General features: G+C 50.4%; 1 protein-coding gene across 2 annotated transcripts in view; it reads left to right on the plus strand.

Moving 5' to 3' along the window:
- Positions 1-15963, plus strand: part of HK2 (hexokinase 2) — a 60739-nt gene extending 44776 nt beyond the window's left edge. Inside the window, exons 8-18 of one of the 2 annotated variants that reach the window (XM_032352577.1) lie at positions 282-437; positions 1746-1979; positions 3118-3422; positions 4981-5129; positions 5394-5513; positions 9007-9102; positions 9551-9650; positions 9734-9917; positions 10205-10360; positions 11555-11788; positions 13716-15963. In XM_032352577.1, coding sequence (XP_032208468.1) covers positions 282-437; positions 1746-1979; positions 3118-3422; positions 4981-5129; positions 5394-5513; positions 9007-9102; positions 9551-9650; positions 9734-9917; positions 10205-10360; positions 11555-11788; positions 13716-13860 — 1879 coding nt within the window. In that variant the 3' untranslated portion in view covers positions 13861-15963. Of the gene's footprint in view, positions 1-281; positions 438-485; positions 1187-1745; positions 1980-3117; positions 3423-4980; positions 5130-5393; positions 5514-9006; positions 9103-9550; positions 9651-9733; positions 9918-10204; positions 10361-11554; positions 11789-13715 lie in introns of those variants that run through there. The other variant, XM_032352578.1, reaches the window with a different exon arrangement.
- The last annotated feature ends 4459 nt before the right edge of the window (positions 15964-20422 follow it).

Here is a 20422-nt window from a genome sequence, read left to right on the forward strand (position 1 = left end):
CTTTTAGAAAGCCCCTGGGTCTTTTGCACCTGCTTTTCTAAAAATCCACAAATGACCTTGCAAAGGGAGGCCAGTGTGAGATGTTGCTGGGCCCATGCTGCTAATTGGGCCATATTGGCCCTTTTCTCTTGGATATAAATATTGAGGCTCCCCGCAATGCCACCCAAGTTAGCACTGTGCTGTGCCCCAGCTTCCCTTGCGTGCCTGTTGCCTTCATGGGGAAGTTGGGAGTTCACTGACAGCAAGGACTATTCCTTATTGTTTGGTCTGTATCCCTGCAGATTTGAGAAGATGATCAGTGGGATGTACATGGGGGAACTGGTGAGGCTTATCCTGGTAAAGATGGCCAAGGAAGAGCTGCTTTTCGGGGGGAAGCTCAGCCCAGGGCTTCTTGCCACTGGCCAGTTTGAGACCAAAGACGTTTCAGATATTGAAGGGTAAGCTCCCTCTCTGTTCACTGGGTCTCTGGAAGGGCGGATGGGCCGTTGGGGAATGAGGAACAAGAACTGGCCCTTGACCCTTCAGATTTGGGTAGCAAGAGGGTCTTGTGCAACATGGGTCATGGCAGGCCTCTGGCTTGACTTAAACTTTTCAGATAGTCTCTACCCTTCTCTGCTACCCAAGTGGCTCCTGGTGCTGCATGGGTGGGGCTTGGCTTGATGCCAGAGGCTCCCAGCGGGTCCCTTGATGACACATCTACTTTCTTCTGAAGCTCTGACATTTCTTTCTCTGTTGGTGATTCTCCAAAAGGGCTCTGTCCTGACCCCTCCTTCTCTAACAGAAGAATAGGTCTTCGGATGGCCTTGAGATCTACCCATTTAGTTCCAGTAGGTAGAGCAGAGGCCTGCATTTCACAGAGTGGCACGGGTGGGAGTAAGGATAGCCTTGAACCCTGTTTCTCAGTTAACAGTATCCAAAGAGTTGGGCCTGGTTTCCTGTTCTTGAGAGTTCCACTCGTCGCTTGAGGAGGCCGCCTTGTTTCAGGGACCAGATGGTGGAGAGGAGGGGACTTTGGTGCTAAAGAGAGCAATGAAACTGTTCCAGCGACCTCAAGTGGAAACTCTTGAGGGAATTGTGCCTGCTTATTAAACCCCGATGGGATGGAACAGTGCATACTTGTGAGGCATTTAGCTCCCCTGAGAAGACTGCGGAGTTCACGGCAGCAGACACTAGCACAGTCTATAGAGTAGGTTAAAGCAGTGCCTGCTCTGTGGGGAGAGGCGGTGAGCTGACTGCTTCATAGTGAGAGAATGGGGTGGGATCCCCAGTGGCGTGGCTGGTAGCAGGGACAGTGTTTGCTCTATCCCTAGACGAACAAACAGAGCTCGTTCTTCATGTCTTTCTCTCTCTTTCTTCCTCTCTCTTTCTCTCTCTCTCTCAACACACACACACACACACACACAGAGCTTGGTGTGTGAAGCCATAAGAACAGCGCCTTGTCCTTACATTGTCCTTACATAGTATATACATAAAAAATACTGCTTTTCCCATTGGGAAAAAGAAGCTCCTGAGCACTGTGTGTGTGTGTGTCTGTGTGTCTGGGAGAAGAGCCTCCTGTTGGTTCTGTTGTGTTTTCCCCTTGTTCTGCCTCCCCATCGATGGGCAGAGCCACGAACGGGATGTCTGTCCTCTCCGGGTGGTGGTGTTTGCTGGAGCTGAGCAGTTTCCTTGTCGGCTCATAGACCCCCTCCCGCTGGCCCCAGTGGGTGGGACTTGAGCCCATGCACTGTCCTTTTCTTTCCCAGGGAGAAGGATGGCACCCGGAAGGCCCGTGAGGTGCTGGTGCGGCTGGGCCTAGACCCGACACAGGAGGACTGTGTGGCCACTCACCGGATCTGCCAGATCGTGTCCACGCGCTCGGCCAGCCTGTGTGCCGCGACCCTGGCAGCCGTGCTGCGGCGCATCAAGGAGAACAAGGGCGAGGAGCGGCTGCGCTCCACCATTGGGGTGGATGGCTCCGTCTACAAGAAGCACCCACAGTGAGTCAGCGTGCCCTGGCCCCAGAGCACACCGGGACCCCAACAGGCCTGCGAGAGACCCTAGTGACGCCATGGCCAGCTCCATTTGGCCTTTTGGGGCCGTGGAGATAGGCCATGGCACTGAGGGTGTGTGGGGTTGCGAGGGTAGTTTTCCTGGGCAGGAGTGATTTCTGAGGGCTCCCGATGACTGGCGCTCTAGCCAGGGCTCTCCTGGCCATGGGGCTCTGTCTGCCACCCTCTTGCTGAGGAGTTCAGGTTTCCCTTGTTTCCTTACTTGTTTGACTCCTCATGTTTCTGGGTGGTCAGTTCAGGTGCTGTGTTCTTAGCCAGAGGGCACCCTGGCTAAGCCTTTCTGGCTGACCTGGGTATTGATTTGATCTCTCTTTTGTGCCCACTTACTATCTCTTTTTCAGTGGATATGAGCACCAGTTCGTGTGCTTGCATTATCTGAATCGGTTGATGCCAAAGGTCTCACCTGCTCTTCTAGTCCAGGGCTTCAGAGGCTTGAATGTGCATGTGAATCACCTGGGGCTCTTGTCAAGAGGCAGATTCTGATTTAGGAGTGTCCAGCCTGGGACCCTGTATCTGGGCTCGTACGGGGTACTGCTGCCCACAGACCACCCTGGGAATGTGAAGCCCCAGAGACCGTGGCTCAGCACAGCCACGACCTGAGAATTTCTTGCTGGACACACCTGTTGTCTTGAGCTGTTCAGACACCTTGGGGATTGTCGGCAGAAACTGCCCGAAGAGACCAAAGTTTCTTTTCTCCTTTTTCTGTTCTGGGGTTCTCCCAGGCAGCATCTAATGAAAGGAGCACTGGAGCATGAATTGTAGCTGGTCTCAGAATCCCCTGATTTCGGAGGCTGATGTGTTGGGTGGAGGGGCCGTGGTGTGTGGGATGGGAGGTCTTCATGTGACTGTGTGCACTGGGCTGTTCCCCTTCCTTCAGCCACAGTGGCCCTATATGGCCATCTGAGCTTGAGCGGTGTTGAGTGCGAAATTGGGCAAGTGGGGAGAGGATGTTCAGGGCCACCTCTGCTTCTGCAGGTGCCTCCCGGCCTTGGGGCTGAGGCGGTGAGCCCTTTGTACCTTTGACCCTCACCGCGGACCTCCCTCCTCCCCCATCTCTTCCCCTCAGCTTCGCCAAGCGTCTTCACAAGGCAGTGCGGCGCCTGGTGCCAGACTGCGATGTCCGCTTCCTGCGTTCGGAGGATGGCAGCGGCAAGGGGGCAGCCATGGTGACGGCGGTGGCCTACCGGCTGGCTGACCAGCACCGAGCCCGCCAGAAAACGCTGGAGGCTCTGAAGCTGAGCCGTGAGCAGCTGCTGGAGGTCAAGAGGAGGATGAACGTGGAAATGCAGCGTGGTCTGAGCAAGGAGACGCATGCCCTTGCTCCCGTCAAGATGCTGCCCACGTACGTGTGTGCCACGCCTGACGGCACAGGTAGGTTACGGGGCTGCCACCCAGCCCACTGCGGTGGCCTTCGTCCTGGTTGGTGTTGATGCCCCGGGAGGGCTCCCTTCGCCGTAGCACTGGGTATTGGGACCAGAATATGTTTCTTTAGCTGCAGTACTAGAAAATTCCAGTGTTCAGGAATTTCAGCCCAGGCGTTCCTCTGCTACAAACTGAAAAATGCTTAATAATGATAAACACTTACTGAATGCCTACAGTGGGTCAAACGCTTCTGTGAGCATTTTACACACATAAGTAATTTATTTCATCTTTAACTGTTAGCAGACTCGTAATTAATTTTTGTTAACAAACTAATAACATTTGTCATAAAACTGAGGTACAGAGAAATGATAGTTTCCCACGGCTGGAAAACAGCAGAGCTGGGATTTGAACCCAGGAATTTTGGTTCCAGGGCCAGTTGGCCCATGAGCTCAATTGGGTCCACTGCCAGTTTTTTGTTTGTTTGTTTGTTTTGTTTTTAAATAAAGTTTGACCAATATACGGCTGTGCTGGTTTGTTCACATACTGTTATGGCCACTCTGCGCTACTGTGACAGCATGTGGTTACAGCAGGGACTGTGCCTCACGAGACCTAAAAGGTTTACAGCCCAACACTTCACAGGAAAATACTGCTCACCCATGGTCTGGGTCTGCACATTAAGAAATGGTGGTCTTTTCCCAGTGCAGCCAGAGCTAACCTTGAGCAGGCCAGCGTCACATAGCTGGTGCAGGTGACAGGCAGAGACGAGGCCACGGTGCCTGCTCTACCCTCTCCTGACTCCGTGGGCTAGAGGGAGTGACTCAGCCTAGCTCAGCCAGGTCTCCCTCCTCTGTTCGAGGGAAAGGCAGTGTCTCCTCCTCAGGGCTGCCTCAGGGTTGCCGGAGGAGTGTGCGTGAGGCACGCAGCTCGTTAACTATGATTGCCCAACAGAGGAGGGTTTTCTTGTGTGAAAAGATTTCCTTTCTATTTCATTTGAAGAGTTGACCTCTGCTGTTTCTTCTCTATTCTAGAAGCTAAGAGAAGGTGGCCTTTGATTTAGCATGAATGACACATTTAGATTTTTTTTTTCAAGGTTATTAGAGAGAGAGAGCATGTGCATGAGAGAGAACTCAAACAGGGAGGAGGGGCTGAGAGAGGGAGAAGCAGACTCCACTGAGCAGGGAGCTTGATGCGGGGCTTGATCTCAGGACCCTGGGATCATGACCCGAGCCAAAGGCAGACAATTAATCAACTAAGCCACCCAGGTGCCCCTAGATATTTTTGAGTGTACTGTATCACAGATCACAATCTCCAGTGTCCTGTGGAACTCACTGTGACTTCTGGGGCCACCTGACCTCATCTGAGGACCACTACGGAGGCAGCAGGATCTCATCCCAGGGATCTTATTTTCTTTCCTGTTCGGTGGAACACACAGTCCATCTCCCCTGAGTGGGTTGGGGCTGACAGGAGAGGTCTGTGTTAGGGAAAAGGGCCTTAGACCATCCCTCTCTGTGGTGTTGACATACTGACGGTCCAGCCCGTCACCCTCCTGGGTTTGTTTATTTTTCAGAGAAAGGTGACTTCCTGGCTTTGGACCTTGGGGGCACCAATTTCCGGGTCCTGCTGGTGCGTGTGAGGAATGGAAAGCGGCGCGGCGTGGAGATGCACAACAAGATCTACTCTATCCCGCAGGAGGTCATGCACGGCACAGGGGATGAGGTGAGACCAGGCGTGTGTCCCCTCGGGGAGGGGACCCCAGTGGATACCCATTCTCGCCCGGGAGGACGGTGCTTCCTCTCAGCCATGGTCCCAGGGAAGGCCAGGGGGCCTGGGGCTCTGGCCTCGTCTCCCCCCCTCCCCCCAGGTTTGTGCCTGAGCGTGAGTTTGTCCCCATTGGAGCCCCGCGCTCGCGGCCAGGCGCTATGGGGGGGCCAGCCTACCCTGGCTGGGGCCCCTCCCTCACTGCCTCACTTGTCCCTGCAGCTCTTCGACCACATTGTCCAGTGCATCGCCGACTTCCTGGAATACATGGGCATGAAGGGCGTGTCCTTGCCTCTGGGTTTCACCTTCTCCTTCCCCTGCCAGCAGAACAGCCTGGATGAGGTAACAGAGTCTCCCGGGGCGCCGGCCTCTGGGCTTTATTGACCCTAGCCCAGCCTGGGTTTGGAACTGGGGAGAAGGTTGAGTTGAGAGGAGGCAAAGACGGGCATGAGCCAGCAGTCACGGCAGCCGGCCTCATGGTGGGCTTGGAGATTACTTAGGGCACATCTTCGGGGAAATGAAGATGGTGCTTACCAAAATACGGAGGACAAACGTTTTTACAGCATTTGACGCCAGGCATGGTGCTAGGCTCCCTATGTGTGTCACCTCATTTAACGCTCACGGCAACCATATAAGGTAGGTAGGTGTTTGCATGCCCATCTTGCAGGAAGGAAAACAGTCTACAGAGATGCCAGGTGTCTTGCCCCAGATCAGAAGGCTTGGGAGTGGCCAAGCCAGGATTTCAGTTCTGGTTCCTGATCCCCGAGTCTGTGTTCTCAGGGAAGCTCACCAGCTCCTGCAGGATATTTTCATTCACCTCCTGGCGTTCAGATGCCCCGGTGTTTCTCTTGTCGTAGCTTTGCTTTTCATGCCTTTTCTGCCAGCCGTGCGTGAGTGAAGCAGGCAGGCTGAGAGCTGTGCGCTCTGCCGTTCCGGTCACAGTGTGTTGAGAACAGAGGGGAGCTGAGTACTGTGCTTGGGCTTGTTCTGGGCGGACAGTCGGCGTACGAGATGTTAGGATACTGTTGTCTAAGCAGTTGTTCCCGTCTCGATTGGTCCTGTAGAACAGGAGCGTGCACACATGTTTACACATGGACAGAGTGGCCAGAGTCCACAAGGCCTGGTCCCTGCTTTAGGGGCTGAGGCACGAACTGTGCTGAGGGCAAGTAAGCAAGGGTGGGAAGGCATGAGCTGCTGGTGGGAACGGGGCAGCGACGGGGTGCCAGAGCTCCGAGGACAGGCAGTGTGATGTTAACGTGAGCACATACCCGGTGAGCATGGAGACTTGGATCGTCTTCCAAGTCCAAAGAAGGAGTGGATGGGGAAGAAGGGCAGGTAGGCCTGGCCATGTGCAGGAGAGGACGGAGGTGGGAAACCTCCCAGGTACAGGGAGCTTGGGCCGGCGGGGAAGAAAGGCCAGCATTTGGTGTAGGGTTTTAGAATAGGGCCTCCATGTTGCTCAGCTGAGTTTTGTAAGTGCTTCCTCCTTTTCCCCTCAGCTGAATTCATCGTGTGCCCCAGTCTGCTGAAGGCTTTGGGGGTGTCCAACAATGAAAAACCTTGCCTAGTGTAGTATTTCCCAACACCTGTGTCATCGTGTGTCTGCTGTCCCTAGGGCAGTGTTGGTTTTCACTTTCTTGTTCTTGACTGGTTTTATCGAGCTGGTAACATGCACGCCATAGAGGTTTAAGGAGTCCAGCACCACAAAAAGTTTAGTTAGCATCTGCCATCCCCTATAGAGACAAAACAAGAAAAAAAAAAAGAATTGAGTGGGGCTTTTTTTTTTCTTATAAGAACTTTAAGGATCTTCTCTTTCACAGTTTTCAAATATACTGTATAGGAATGTCTCTGTTTGCCTCAGTTTACCAAAGGGAACATGGAGATACGTGATACTTAGTGAAACATTGCTTATTATAATGAAAACATTAGGAACAAACCCAGTTGTTCGACACTTGGGAAATAGTTAACAAATTCCAAGCCATCCACTGTCTCGTATCAATAACTGGTTTTGTTGTTGTTGTTCTTTTTTTTTTTTTTTTTTTTTTAAAGAAATTTCAATGATGGGGGCGCCTGGGTGGTTCAGTGGGTTAAGTTTCTGCCTTCGGCTCAGGTCATGATCTCAGGGTCTTGGGATCGAGTCCCACATTGGGCTCTCTGCCCAGCAGGGAGCCTGCTTCCTCCTCTCTCTCTGCCTGCCTCTCTGCCTACTTGTGATCTCTCTCTGCCAAATAAATAAATAAAATCTTAAAAAAAAAAAAAAGAAAGAAATTTCAATGATGGGGGAAAAAAATGATGGTAAGACCCAAATTTTTTAAGAAAAAGGTAGTCTCTATAATATAAAAACCCACAAAAACTGCAATTCATAAAACTTTCCTACCAAAATATTTTTAAATAAACATGCCTTCCTTTTCATGCTAACATGTATGTATTTTGAAGTATTTATCAGGTGACCCAAGAACACCTTCACTGTTTTACCCGAATGATAAGTTTCTGGGTCATTGTATCAGGTTTCATTCCATATGTTCTAAGTTTCTGTAGGGAGCATGTATATACTTTAACATTATAAAAATTAAGAGCAGATAAAGTGGGAGCTGGGTTCTCTCTGTCATTCCATCTGTCTGTAAGCTGGGTTCCGCTCTGCTAAGATACCCTGTTGAGTGGAAAATCAGCAGGTGCCACGGCCCAGACACCTCAAGCTGCCTCAACCACCTGGTGGCCTGGGGCATGTCTCCCCGTGGCAGAGGCCTCTGCGTATGTTACTATAAAGGACCACCTGACATAATGTCATTTGATCATTCTGTAAACTTGAAAGTGCCAAATACAAAATTTCATTAGGGACACGGAGCTAATCTGTAGGCAAGACAGTCAGGTGGAGATGAGCACACCGTCACTAGGGTGTAGGTGTGCAAAGCCGGACATGGCTGGGATGGACGTTAGCTTGTTTTCCGGAAGTCCTGGGATTGGAGCACAGTGTGACACAGCCAGGCTGACTTGTGGTTCCAAACTTGCCTGGGCTGTAAAATGCCAAGGTCGTGGTGAGGCCAGGCAAGGCTTGGAGAAACCCAGATGTGGGTGGATAGTGAGGCTCCAGCCCGCTTATGGATTCTGGCCTTGCAGTAAGGGCCCCAGGAACCCTGAGTGCCTGTTTCCTGATGGGCTGCAGCAGTAGAGAGGGGCCAGGGGACGATAACACGAATCAGTTCTCCCACATGTAAAACCACCACGTATCCATCTGTTCCCCAGAAGGCCCTGCGACACAGCAGACGGCCACATTAGAGACGAGTGGCTTACCGTGGTCTGTGAGGAGAGGAGAGCACGTCCCTCCCTGGGGTGGTGTGAAGCCTGGCTGTCACTCAGCTAGGGTCAGGGCACTCATTCATGCCCGGGGAGTTTGACAATTAAGAAACATACTCTGACTTCTGATGTAAGTATAGGACAATGACAGAGCAAACTGCTTTTCCAGTGAAAGAAACGGGTATAGAGCTTGGCTCCATGGCTGGGGAAGTGGTGTGGTGCTTGGGGGCCCATGGAATTGGGGTGCCTGGGCCTTACCCTTGGCTTCGGGCCTTGGGCAGCTTACCCCAGAGTTGTAGTTGCCTAGAAAAGGGGCCTCATGATGACATTTCACCACTTTGCTGTGAGGAGTAAATGATGGAATGCGTGCCTGGCAGGTGCGCCGTTGCGTGTGGGGGAGACCGTTGGTCACTGAAGGGGGGACCGTACTACTTGGTGGTGAGGTTGGGAACCGGGGACACAGCCAGGCTGCGGGGAAGGCTCACATGTCCTCTGATATCCTCCTCTATGATCCTGTGTGATTTTCTTTTTTTTTTTTTAGAGCATCCTCCTCAAGTGGACTAAAGGCTTCAAGGCTTCGGGCTGCGAGGGTGAGGACGTGGTCACGCTGCTGAAGGAGGCCATCCACCGGCGAGAGGTGGGACAGGCGCGGGACGAGGCCCAGAATGACCTTGTTCAGAAAGTGGGGAGACGCTGGGAGCAGGCGTGTGGGTTAGGGGGAGAGTGAACGTGATCCTTCAGTGATGATTGAGTGTCCCCTGTGTGTCAGGCCTTGCTCTTGGCACTGGGGACTCAGGAATGACCACAACAAACTCTTGAGCTATAAACAAACCCATGAGCTAATGTCAGGGGCTGTCGCCCCGGGACAAGAAAGGAAGTCGGGTGAGGACAGGGTGAGTGGTCTGGAGAAGGGCACTCTTAATAGCACAACCGGGGAACCTCCCTGAGGAGGGGACACTTGAGCCCGTAGGGGGCACGAATGAAAAGAGAGAGCGAGCCATGCTGTATAAAGTACACTTCATATACACACAAATTTCCCTTGCAAGCGTCTGAAGGAAAATGTTGGGGTTCGTTTGCCCCCTCAGGAGTTTGACCTGGACGTGGTTGCTGTGGTGAATGACACGGTTGGGACGATGATGACCTGTGGCTATGAGGACCCTCACTGCGAAGTCGGCCTCATCGTAGGTAAGGACCTGGCTCGGGACCCACAGGCTCGTGTGGACGGAGGGCGGTGCCGGCTGAGGGGCTGACGTGTTCGTGATCGGCAGGCACGGGCAGCAACGCCTGCTACATGGAGGAGATGCGGAACGTGGAGCTGGTGGAGGGGGAGGAGGGCCGCATGTGTGTCAACATGGAGTGGGGGGCCTTCGGGGACAACGGATGCCTCGACGACTTCCGCACGGAATTTGATGTGGCCGTGGATGAGCTCTCCCTCAACCCCGGCAGACAGAGGTGGGTGCCCCAGTGCGTGTGGGTCCTGGTACATGTCTGGGAGGGGCTGGGAGTGAGCCCAGAAGATGGGAACGATCCCAGGGAACCCCACGGGCCTCAGGCAGGCGCTGTGGCCAGTGTTGCCAAAGGCCATGGGTCAGTGTGTGCAGACAGCAGCTGTCCTGCCCAAGCCAATCAAGCAGCACGTCCTTTCCCGCCCAAGGGATTCAGCATGCCTTCTCCTTGCTAATGCCCAGGGCGCCTCCCTCTCCCCTCCGTAACCTCCGTGAATGTTCCCGGCATTGCAGGTTCGAGAAAATGATCAGCGGAATGTACCTGGGTGAGATCGTCCGAAACATCCTCATCGACTTCACCAAGCGTGGGCTCCTCTTCCGTGGCCGCATCTCAGAACGACTCAAGACAAGAGGGATCTTTGAGACCAAGTTCCTGTCTCAGATTGAGAGGTGAGAATTAGGGCTCAGGGTTGGGTGGGACCTCTGTCCTCCCTTTCCTGGGACAGCAAGCCGAAGGGTTTCCAGACCCCAAGTAAGACCAGGGGTATGGCTTCTATTACAGTACAGGTCAGTTTGGTTGCAGAGACAGTCATACTGTACTGTTTATTGAGTAACGCATGGATAGTTGGCATTTTAAGCATGAGAAATCCTGCTGAGTTGCCAGGAGTCCTTGCAAAGTAATATTGTTGGGTTTTAGGCCAACTCTCAAAGGTGGGAAGATAACCTGTGCACCGGCAATAAATTGGGGACGCACAGAGGATGTGGCTTGTTAAAGCGTTCGTGCCTGCCAGGAGGGCGCTTCTGACCATGGCCGTGGTGATGGGAGAAGCAGGGCCGAGTGAGGGCTGGCGTGCCCGGCGGTCAGAAATCAGGCTGTGCGGTGGCTTTTTAGAACATAGGCTCCCTCCTCGCGGCCAGTAATGGCAGCAAGGACCACTGCAAATTAGAACAGGGCCTTTCGGAGCCCTTCACAAATGACTGCTGTGCATCACTCTCTGGTGCATGGGAAGGCAGGAGGCAGGCGGGCGGCCAGGTTGGGGGCCATAGCGCTTCTGCACCAGTGAAGAGAAGGCATATGTTCACGTCTGCGTGTCCGTTTGCGTGCAGGAGGCTGATTCCCAAGACAGTTCCCTTGATAGAATAACAAGTATATTCTTACAATTTGATTCATGTCTTGTTTCATGAAGAGTGTGTGCGAGTTGCCATCAGACCCCCCCCTGGGAGGGGGAGTAGAGCTGGAGCGAGGATCTGTGCTGGGAGGTAGGGGGTGCCTGTCCTCTTGACCCGGGAACAACATGGAGGAGATGGGTAGGAAAGAGCTTTGCAGCTGAAAATACCAACTGCAGGCATACGCACTGCCTTTATTCTTGCCGAACAAGTGGAACACTAGACTTTGACTGTTCTCTTGAGTACCAGCTGTGGAGAGCAGTGCTGTGCCTCATGTGGGCCAGGTGGAAATAGGAGCTGTGTCTTGGCATTGCTGTCACACCCAGGGCATCCAGTGGGATGAGTGTTGGTTTCTGGACCGACTTCAAGAACAGGAGGCACCTGGTGGGGGCCGCTGCCAGGCCAGACCCCTGGCGTGTGGGCTGCCAGCCACTCATGTATGTGACTGACCGCTCGCTGTACCCGCCCCCTCTGCAGTGACTGCCTGGCACTGCTGCAGGTCCGTGCCATCCTGCATCACCTGGGGCTCGAGAGCACCTGTGACGACAGCATCATTGTCAAGGAGGTGTGCATCGTGGTGGCTCGGCGGGCAGCCCAGCTCTGTGGCGCAGGCATGGCCGCCGTGGTGGACAAGATACGAGAAAACCGGGGGCTGGACACCCTCAAAGTGACCGTGGGCGTGGACGGGACCCTGTACAAGCTGCATCCCCAGTGAGTACCTGACCTCACGCCATGCTCTCCCGTCAATATCTCTCTCTGTCCAGCTCTTTCCTTAACACCGCCCCCCCCCCCGCCATTTTACAGCAAACCGCCTAGTGTTCAAGTGAGTGTTCATAGCATAGACGCTTGAGTTTAAAGGTTAATAACCAGAAGTAGGCCTGTGTTTGACCACCCAGCTTGTAGAACTCAGTATCACACCCCTGACCCCTGCTGGGGGAAGGTCCTCTGGTGACTCGGTCCCTAGCTGCCTTTCCCTGTATGTCTGTTTGCACCGTACTGTTTGGTTTTCCTTAAATTTGAACCAGTTGTGAGGGGAATCCCCCTGGGCATCTCTCCTTTCGGGACTGGCTTCTCCAACACAGAATGTATAGTTTTGAGATGCATCCACCTGGAGGTGTGGGATCGCAGTTTGTGAATTTTCCAGGCTGTGGAGCATACCTTTGAATGAGTATACTACTGCTAATGGATATCGGGTTATTTCTAGATTGTGTCCGTTACAAACAGTGCTCCTGAGAACATTCCGGGAAGGTATGCTGGAGTTCCAGAGTGGGGTGTTTTCTGCAGTCTTGCATGGGGGCTGGCTGACTAGAGCCATGACACTTTTTGTAAATAAAGTTTTATTGGAATTCGGCCCTGCCTACGCACATTTGTGTTGTCTCTGGCTGCTTTCACGCCACGGTGACAGAGTAGTTACCCACAAGGCTGAAAGTACCTACTGTCTGGCTCTTGATAGAAAGTGTGTCGCTTGAACCTCCCAGCCCCAGTGTGGAAGCACTGAATTCCCTTTTCTTTCTACACTTACCCCTGTCTTTCCATCTCCCTTTTCCACTCATTTGCATATGTTTTGAGTAAATCATCCTGAATTCAAGAATTGCCCCAATCCCTTCCCCCCACCTGGAAGCTTCCCTGCTCAAAGTTAAAAGAATAGAGCTGTTACCCTGGTCTGGGCAGTAGGTGGAAAGGAGTGAGGACAGAGAGACTCCTTGATGGAAATGTTGCCTCAGAGAGAAGCTTGCCTTTCCAAGCCCGTTCTCTTGTTGTTCGGTGCCTCGTAAGTGGGAATCTTCGTCCCAGATGAGAGTGGGGAGGGGGACAGAAGTCAAGCTCCTGATGCTAGGTGTGTTCCATAGATGACGAGGCATCGCCGTAACCAATACCCATTAGCTTTACAATAAAACTGCAGCATACTCATTCAAAGATACGCTCCACAGCCCGGAAAATTCACAAACTGCTATCCCATACTTCCATGTGGATGCATCTCAAAACTTATACGCTGTGGGGAGAAGCCAGTCCCAAAAGGAGAGAGGGCAGGAATTCTCCTCGCGACAGGTTCAAATCAGAAAACCAAACAGTATGGTATCCTGCTGTGTTGGGAGACATGGTGACTGTCTCTTTTTCTGATCCCATACTGAAAGCTCGATGATCACCATAATGTGCCAACAGCAAGCTCCTAAGCCTGCTCCTTTAATCTTTAATGGCATTTTGGATTAGATGTGGGTCTGCGTGAGTCCATACTCCTGGAAAATCAAGTATTACATGCATGAGGCTTGGTCTTCCAGAGTTCGTGGACAGGCTATGTACTTCCATAGGGCACACCTGTGGTGCCCATGACCCTTGACCCTGTCTTCCACTGGTGAATTTTAAGAACACAACCCCAGAATCTCAGACAGTTGCCACCCAGCGGCTCTCTGCTCCCACTTGGCCCACTGTGACATAGACTTGGGGCATGTTGCCAGCCGCTCGAAGCCGTGGTTTTCTGATACACACAATAATAGTGTTTAATACGTGATAGCTATCATCCTTTTGCTCACCTCAGTAATTCCAGGATCACTTCCTAGGATCTCACCTTGGGGGACATACATCAATCAGGACTGAGGTGTTCTTTTCTCCCCCTGTGTCTTCCTCCCCATGTTTGCAGCTTTGCCCAAGTGATGCACGAGACGGTAAAGGACCTGGCTCCGAAATGTGACGTGTCCTTCCTGGAGTCAGAGGACGGCAGCGGGAAGGGGGCAGCGCTCATCACTGCTGTGGCCTGCCGCATCCGCGATGCTGGCCAGCGGTAGAGGCGGAAGGGACTTCCTCTGGTTCCCCGTCTTCCCTGCTTTAAATTATAAAATGTCACCCCGTGTGTCCTAGATGGGCCCCTGGGCATTTCCTTGGCAGAGAGGGGACTGGGTGTGGTCTCTCTGGATACTCACTGTTGAGTTTAGTGCCCAAGTCTTGGCCCTCCCAAGATCCGTATGTTTTGAAATAAGGACTTGTTTATACTTGTCACAACTGTTCCTACTGGTTCTTTGAAAACTCAAGACAGATTTTAACCTTTAGTCCTCCCCCTGGCCAAATTCCACATCCCTGCTTAATCCTGCAGGATGGGGACACTAATGAGAAGATACGGTGGCTTCCCCATGGACTCTGAGCACGGTATTTCTAGGTGAAGAGCAGTCCCCGCTCAGAGGCCGATAATGTTTCTCCTCTGAGATCTGGAGGGACCGCCACTCACTTGAGCCTGATTCTCCCACAGGCAGAAGGGGCAGGGGTAAGAGAAGACCAGCAATGGGGAATCCATGGATAGCCACGTGGCACCCCCTCTTTAACCTCCTTTACGTGCCTGGTGAGTTCCAGGAGAGGCTCATCTCTGGAATTACAGCATCCTGAATCCGAGAAAGCAACACCAAGGCCACACGTGGGTTCCTGAGTCATCCATGAGCAATGGACCTTTGGGGGCAGGGGAGACTTTTTGTCTGTTTTTAAAAATATTTCCTGCAGAAATGGAAACAACTCTTACTTTCATTTTAATTTATGTTTGAAATTTATTTAGTTCATGAAGTACATCCGTTCCTTTACCTTGACACTGTATGTAATGATTCGTTCTATGTAATGTATTTATATGTCAGTGTGTGATGTACATAAACACAGAGTCTTTCCAGACTTGGCCTCTGGAGTAGACGAGCGTCACTAGAGAATGGAAGGTGAAGATACTGACAGGTTACTAGAAATACCTCATTCGCCTGCGGGAAGAGAAGGGAAGCCCCTTCAGGGTGAGTGAATGGCCAAGTAGCTCCTTCCCGGCTCCTTTTTAACCTGCAGACCGGAAACCATGGATGGCAGGGCACAGTGAGGGAAGCTGGGTCTATGGAATGAAGAAACTGCAGCAACTGGCTGCTCTCTGTAGACCTTCCTGGGGCACCAGAACACGGGCTCTTAACCAAAGCAGACAGGAATCCTTTCAGACAGGCTCGCTTAAGAATTGTTTATTCTTAGGGCAGTCAGTATTTTTAAGCTCTCTGAGAAGATAAAGGAAGCCACCAAGAGCATTTCTTTAAAAATTCTGTCTCCCTGTTAATAGCAAACCAAAACCAAACAATGAAACAATCAAACGCAGAAAACCTCAGGGACAACACCTTTAAAGGCGGATTTGTGCCCTCCCGGCAAAACTGATGTGTTTTGTAAATGTTTTTCTAAGAAGCGTTGTCCGAGGACTTCTGGAGGCTGAGCTGTTTTTGTACAGTGTTTATTTCCAACTGTTGATGGGGGTGAGGGGAGTGGGGTGGCCTGAGATCTTCCACGTTCTACCTTTCAGGGGTGCAGTTAATTCTGAACCCAAAGGCCACTTCCTCCCTAAAATATGCACACCCTCACACTGCAACTACACGGTAAAGAGGGAATAGCCCTAGAACACTATTGAGTAGGAGTCAAGGATCACAACAAGGAAGCAAAAACAGGGCTGAGTAGCACCCGACTTTGCACATTTATCATACTTGTACTAAGAATGTCTAGATCCGAGTATCACTAAAGAACGCCCAAGAAGTAGAGATGAATTTTAACTTTTAAACTTGAAAATTAGGCTCTGTCTGTGAAATTGCACCTTTTTTTTTTTTTTTTAAAGGTAGAGCTGTGTGTGTGTGCGTGTGGCTATTCAAAATATATTGTTGGTTTCCAAAATGGAAAATGCATTTTGAACGTCTGTGTTCCCACAGTTAGGTGACCGTTCCTTGCTGCTGCTGCTTTGCCTGGTGTAAACACAGTCTCAGTCTTTAGTTGGGATGTGTTGAATCTCAAATCTTTGAGCACTCAGTCTAGTAAACGTGTTGTCATGTATAGTAAAGAGCTAGTTGAATTAACTATGTGATGTTAACTATTAATAAATTTTAACATTTTTCAAAATACCCAGCGTGTGGTTCATGAGGATTTTTTTTTTTTTTTTTTTTTTTTTTTTAAGAGTGTGGGCCCATTAGTACTCCCTGCCTGGTCTGAACGATGCATGACTGTCTCGATAATGGTAATAAGCTTGCTTGATAGGCATGTGGCAAAGACTTGTCCTGACCCCAGATACTTCTCTTCCCAGGAACTCAGTTCCAGTGGAGCTGGAGGATAGATGACCTTTCCTAGGCCATTTTTGAGCCCCTAGCTTTCAAGCATCAGGAAGAAGTGTGGCAGGCACAGGAGACTATCATTGAAGGAGTCTGGCTGAGCTAAGTTAGCAGAGGCCTCCGGGGCTCTGGCTGGTCTCTGTAGGTACGCGACTCAAATTCAGGATGGAAAGCCGCTGCTTAGAACATTGGAAGAGCATGTACCTCTGTCCTCTCCTTGCCTTTCCCTTCTCTCCAATAAACATAATACAAACCTGGGCAATCCCTTCCACATGAGACCCTACTGACCCCCACGGTCATGGCCCCATTGGACAATGAGATTATGGAAGTATCTCCTGCACTGGTGGGGTGCAAGCTGGTACAACCATTTAGATGGAGGGGAAGAGGCAACAGGCATCAAAGGCATGTTTTGTGTAGTTTTCTAGAAATTTGTACAGAGGAAACAGATGGAGATCAAGAATCAGCTTTGAGGGTATTGACTATTACGTGCTTTATAACAAAGGAGCACCCCATCCAGTGGGTCTGCCCATCCTTTGTTAGAGTCCAGTCAGGAAGACAATCCATGCCTGTTATTTCAGATTTTGCTACAGGGGCTTGGTTATACAGGTGATGAGCTGAGAAGCCAGAGAGTAACAACACCAAAGAATCAAGTCTTTCTATCCCAGTGGCTGGGCCAGAGGCCAAAAGCTGGGAAGAGGGTGGAACCACAGAGCAGGGGAAAAGGGTGGTTAGAAACAACCCTCCCGTCTAGTTTTCTGCAGTGTCTCTCTTGGCCAAACCTGGCAGGGAACCAGCTGGAAAGGGAGACCGAGCAGAGGAGGTGAGCCCTGGCTGCAAGCAGTAAGTAACTTGCACGGACCCCTTAAAACCATGACAATGTTCTAGAAGAACATTTAATTTGGGAGTGTTGACAGCATGCTGTTTCATGCTGAAAGTATGTTATACAACACATTATCATCCTGGTTTTATTAAAGAGATTATATGGCCTGTGAGGATTATCATGTTTCCCTGAATGTCCCCTCTGCCTCGCTGGACAGCGGGCTAGAATGAGGCCTCTATATGTGGTAATGGCCGCAACACCCCCACAGCGGACCCCCACCCCTCTGGGATTCCGGCACCGCCATGGGAGACCCTCTGCATTGCACACCTGCGCTCGCCGGTTCCCCTTCCTTGGGCTCTGCTCAGCTCCCGAAGCCGCCTCCTGATAGGGGGGGTTGAGGGGGAGCCCCTCACCACTAGGAAAACCATTTCCTTCACGCAACTGGATGGTCTGTACCCAAGTTCCTTGGAGCTGGGAAATAGCTTTTCCAGCTTCCGTCAAGCCCATTGCGCCTTTTTTTCTGTTACTTTGTTTTCCTTAGGCCCCAGGTGCAAGAGCTGAATTACTCATGCTCCTCAGTTCAGCGCATTTATTTTTTAATCTTTGCAAGGATCCTTCTTGCTTTTTTATCTTATTCTCCTTTATCCTCCTTTCTCTTTCCCCTTCTCCACTCAAGATCAGCAATCCTGTTACTGCATCGATGTGATGTGCAACTTACTTGTGTGTCTGAAGCGTATATTGTTTTGTGGGCATACTTTTTAATTTACGAATGTTACTGGCTGAAAGTCTTTTTTTCCCTCAAGCTAAGCATCACGCTTTTAAAGACCCACAGCTGCGGCTGTGCGGTCCTCTAACCCATTCCTTCCCACTACAGCGCAACCTCCCATGTGCGCATGCGCCATGTTCCCACCCATGCTCCCAGTGATGCACGGACGTTGTGGCTCGGCCCGCTCTGGCTGAACAAACATCCGTGCGGCAAGTGTCTTTGCACATGTCCCCTTAATCATCTTTGGATGATCTCTCATGGCATGTATGCGGAACGGGAGAACGGGATCACAGATCGTTCATTTCCTTCGTCTGACCCATTTCAGACTCTCCTGAAAGGCTGCCCCCAGGCGCCAACGGCGAATCTCTGGCGCCCCTGGGCATTATCCAGCTTCCTAATTTTTATTAAAGTGCTGAGCGTAAAGTGAGATTGCATGGTTGGTCCAATTTACATTTCTCTACAAGACGCTTGAGCATCTCTTTGGATGTTTCTTAGCTTTTAAGGTCTTCAGTTCACTGCCCGTTGACATTCTTTGCTGACTTTGTAAGCAGGGTTCTTTTTCCTTGCTGATTGACCAGAGTCCCTTGTTGGATGTAGGACTCAATCTGTTGTTGCCTTAGGTATGACTAGCTTCTCCTAGTCTGTTATTCGTGCCACGGGCATCCTTTCTTGACTAGGAGTCCTTTCTTTTGGTGTAAGCAAATCCACTCACATGGCTTGACCTTTCTCATCCTTAGCCCACTGACATTGTCTTGTTACTGTTAGGTATAGTGTTACTTTTTTTTTTATAGTGTTAACTTTTCACTTAAAAGGGATAATGTAAACTCTGTGCGTGTGCACCTTCCATATAATGGGTAAGGTCCAGTTTTGTTTGTTTGTTTTTTTAATATTTATTTGACAGAGAGAAATCATAACTAGGCAGAGAGGCAGGCAGAGAGAGAGGAGGAAGCAGGCTCCCCGAGGAGCAGAAAGCCAGATGCGGGGCCCGATCCCAGGATCCTGGGATCATGACCTGAGCCAAAGGCAGAGGCCCTAACCCACTGAGCCACCCAGGTGCCCCTTTCTTTTTCTTTTTCTTTTTTTTTTTTTTCCTTCTCTTTCTTTCTTTTTTTTTAATATTTTATTTGACAGAAATCACAACTAGGCAGAGAGGCAGGCAGAGAGAGAGGATGGGTTTGGTTTTTTTATGTAGTCAGGTGAGTTAGTCTGTCCTTCCCCATTGTTTTGTAGCAGCGTTTCAGAAACATATGAAGTTTGCCAGGGTCTGGCTCTGCTTTTTTCTGCCCTGATCTCCCTTGTTTGTTCTTGAGCCAGTAACTGACTTTCTTAACACCATGACTTTCTAGGGTGCCTTAGTGTCTAACAAAGCAAGTCTCTCCTCTTTTCTTTTTCAGACTCTAGTGAGTCATGGTCCATTATTACTCCGTGTAAATTTTAGAAAAAGTCTACCAAATCTCTGAAGAAAAATCAGCTTCAAGTTTGATTAGAGTTACAATAACTGTAGCGATTTTCGGAGTAGAATGACATTTTGCATGTTCACAAGGGCATAGAACATCTCTGTGTATTCATGTAATCTTTTCTGCCTTTTCTCAGTTTCAGAGTTTTCTCTATAGAGATTCTGTGAATTCTTTTGTTAAAAATCCCCAGACAGTTTATACTTGCTGTGCAGGGTCCTTGATTTTTATTATATTTTCTGGTTGGTTTTCCCAGAGTGTTTCAGCCTCAATGCTACTGACATTTAGGGCTGGCGATCCTTCGTTGTGAGGGCTGTCCTGTGCCCTGTGGGATGTTCGCAGCATCCCTGGCCTATACCCATCAGACTCCAGTAGCATCCCTTTCCCCAGTTGTGACAAAATGGCTTCGGACATTGCCAAATGTCCTCCGGGGGTGGGGTTGTCCCATAAAATACTGACCTAGTATAAAATACTGACCTAGTATTTTATCCCCAATATTCTGTGGGACATGTTTGACCACATACTATTTATTGCTTATCTGAAATTCAGATTTAATGGATGGTCCTTTTAAATTTTGTTAAATTTATCAACCTTACCAGGGAGGTATAGTCAGTCCTAGTTGAGAACCATTGGTGCAGAGAAACATTATTAATTATGGTAGGCTTTATTCTGTTTGTTTGTTTTTTTTTCTTTTAAGATTTTTATTTACTTATTCGAGAGAGAAAGCACAATTAGGCAGAGTGGCCACCAAAGGGAGAGGGAGGAACAGATTCCCCACCGAGCAGGGAGCCCCATGTGGACTGAGCTTGACCCCAGGACCCTGGGGATCGTGACCTCAGCCGAAGGCAGGCATTTAACCGGCTGAGCTATCCAGGTACCTCTGTGTAGTCTCCACTCTTGATCAGATATACATTTGATATTTTTTAAAAAGATTTTATTTAATTAGAGAGACAGCTTGAGTGGGGCAAAGGGTAGAGGGAGAGAGAGAAAGATTCTCAAGTAGATTCCTTGCTGAATGCAGAGCCCAGTGAGGGGCTCTATTTCATGACCCTGGGATCATGACCTGAGCCAAAATCAAAAGTCAGGCTCTTAACTGACTGAGACTCCCAGGCGCCTTGCACATTTGCTATTTTAGCAGGACTACTTCAAAGGGGTCCTTCCATTATTTACATATTGTGTTGTGTCTGTGCTTGGTTCTCCCCTTCGTTGTATATT

This window comes from Mustela erminea, chromosome 7 (genome assembly GCF_009829155.1).
Source record: "Mustela erminea isolate mMusErm1 chromosome 7, mMusErm1.Pri, whole genome shotgun sequence".
NCBI classification, from domain to species: Eukaryota; Metazoa; Chordata; class Mammalia; order Carnivora; family Mustelidae; genus Mustela; species Mustela erminea.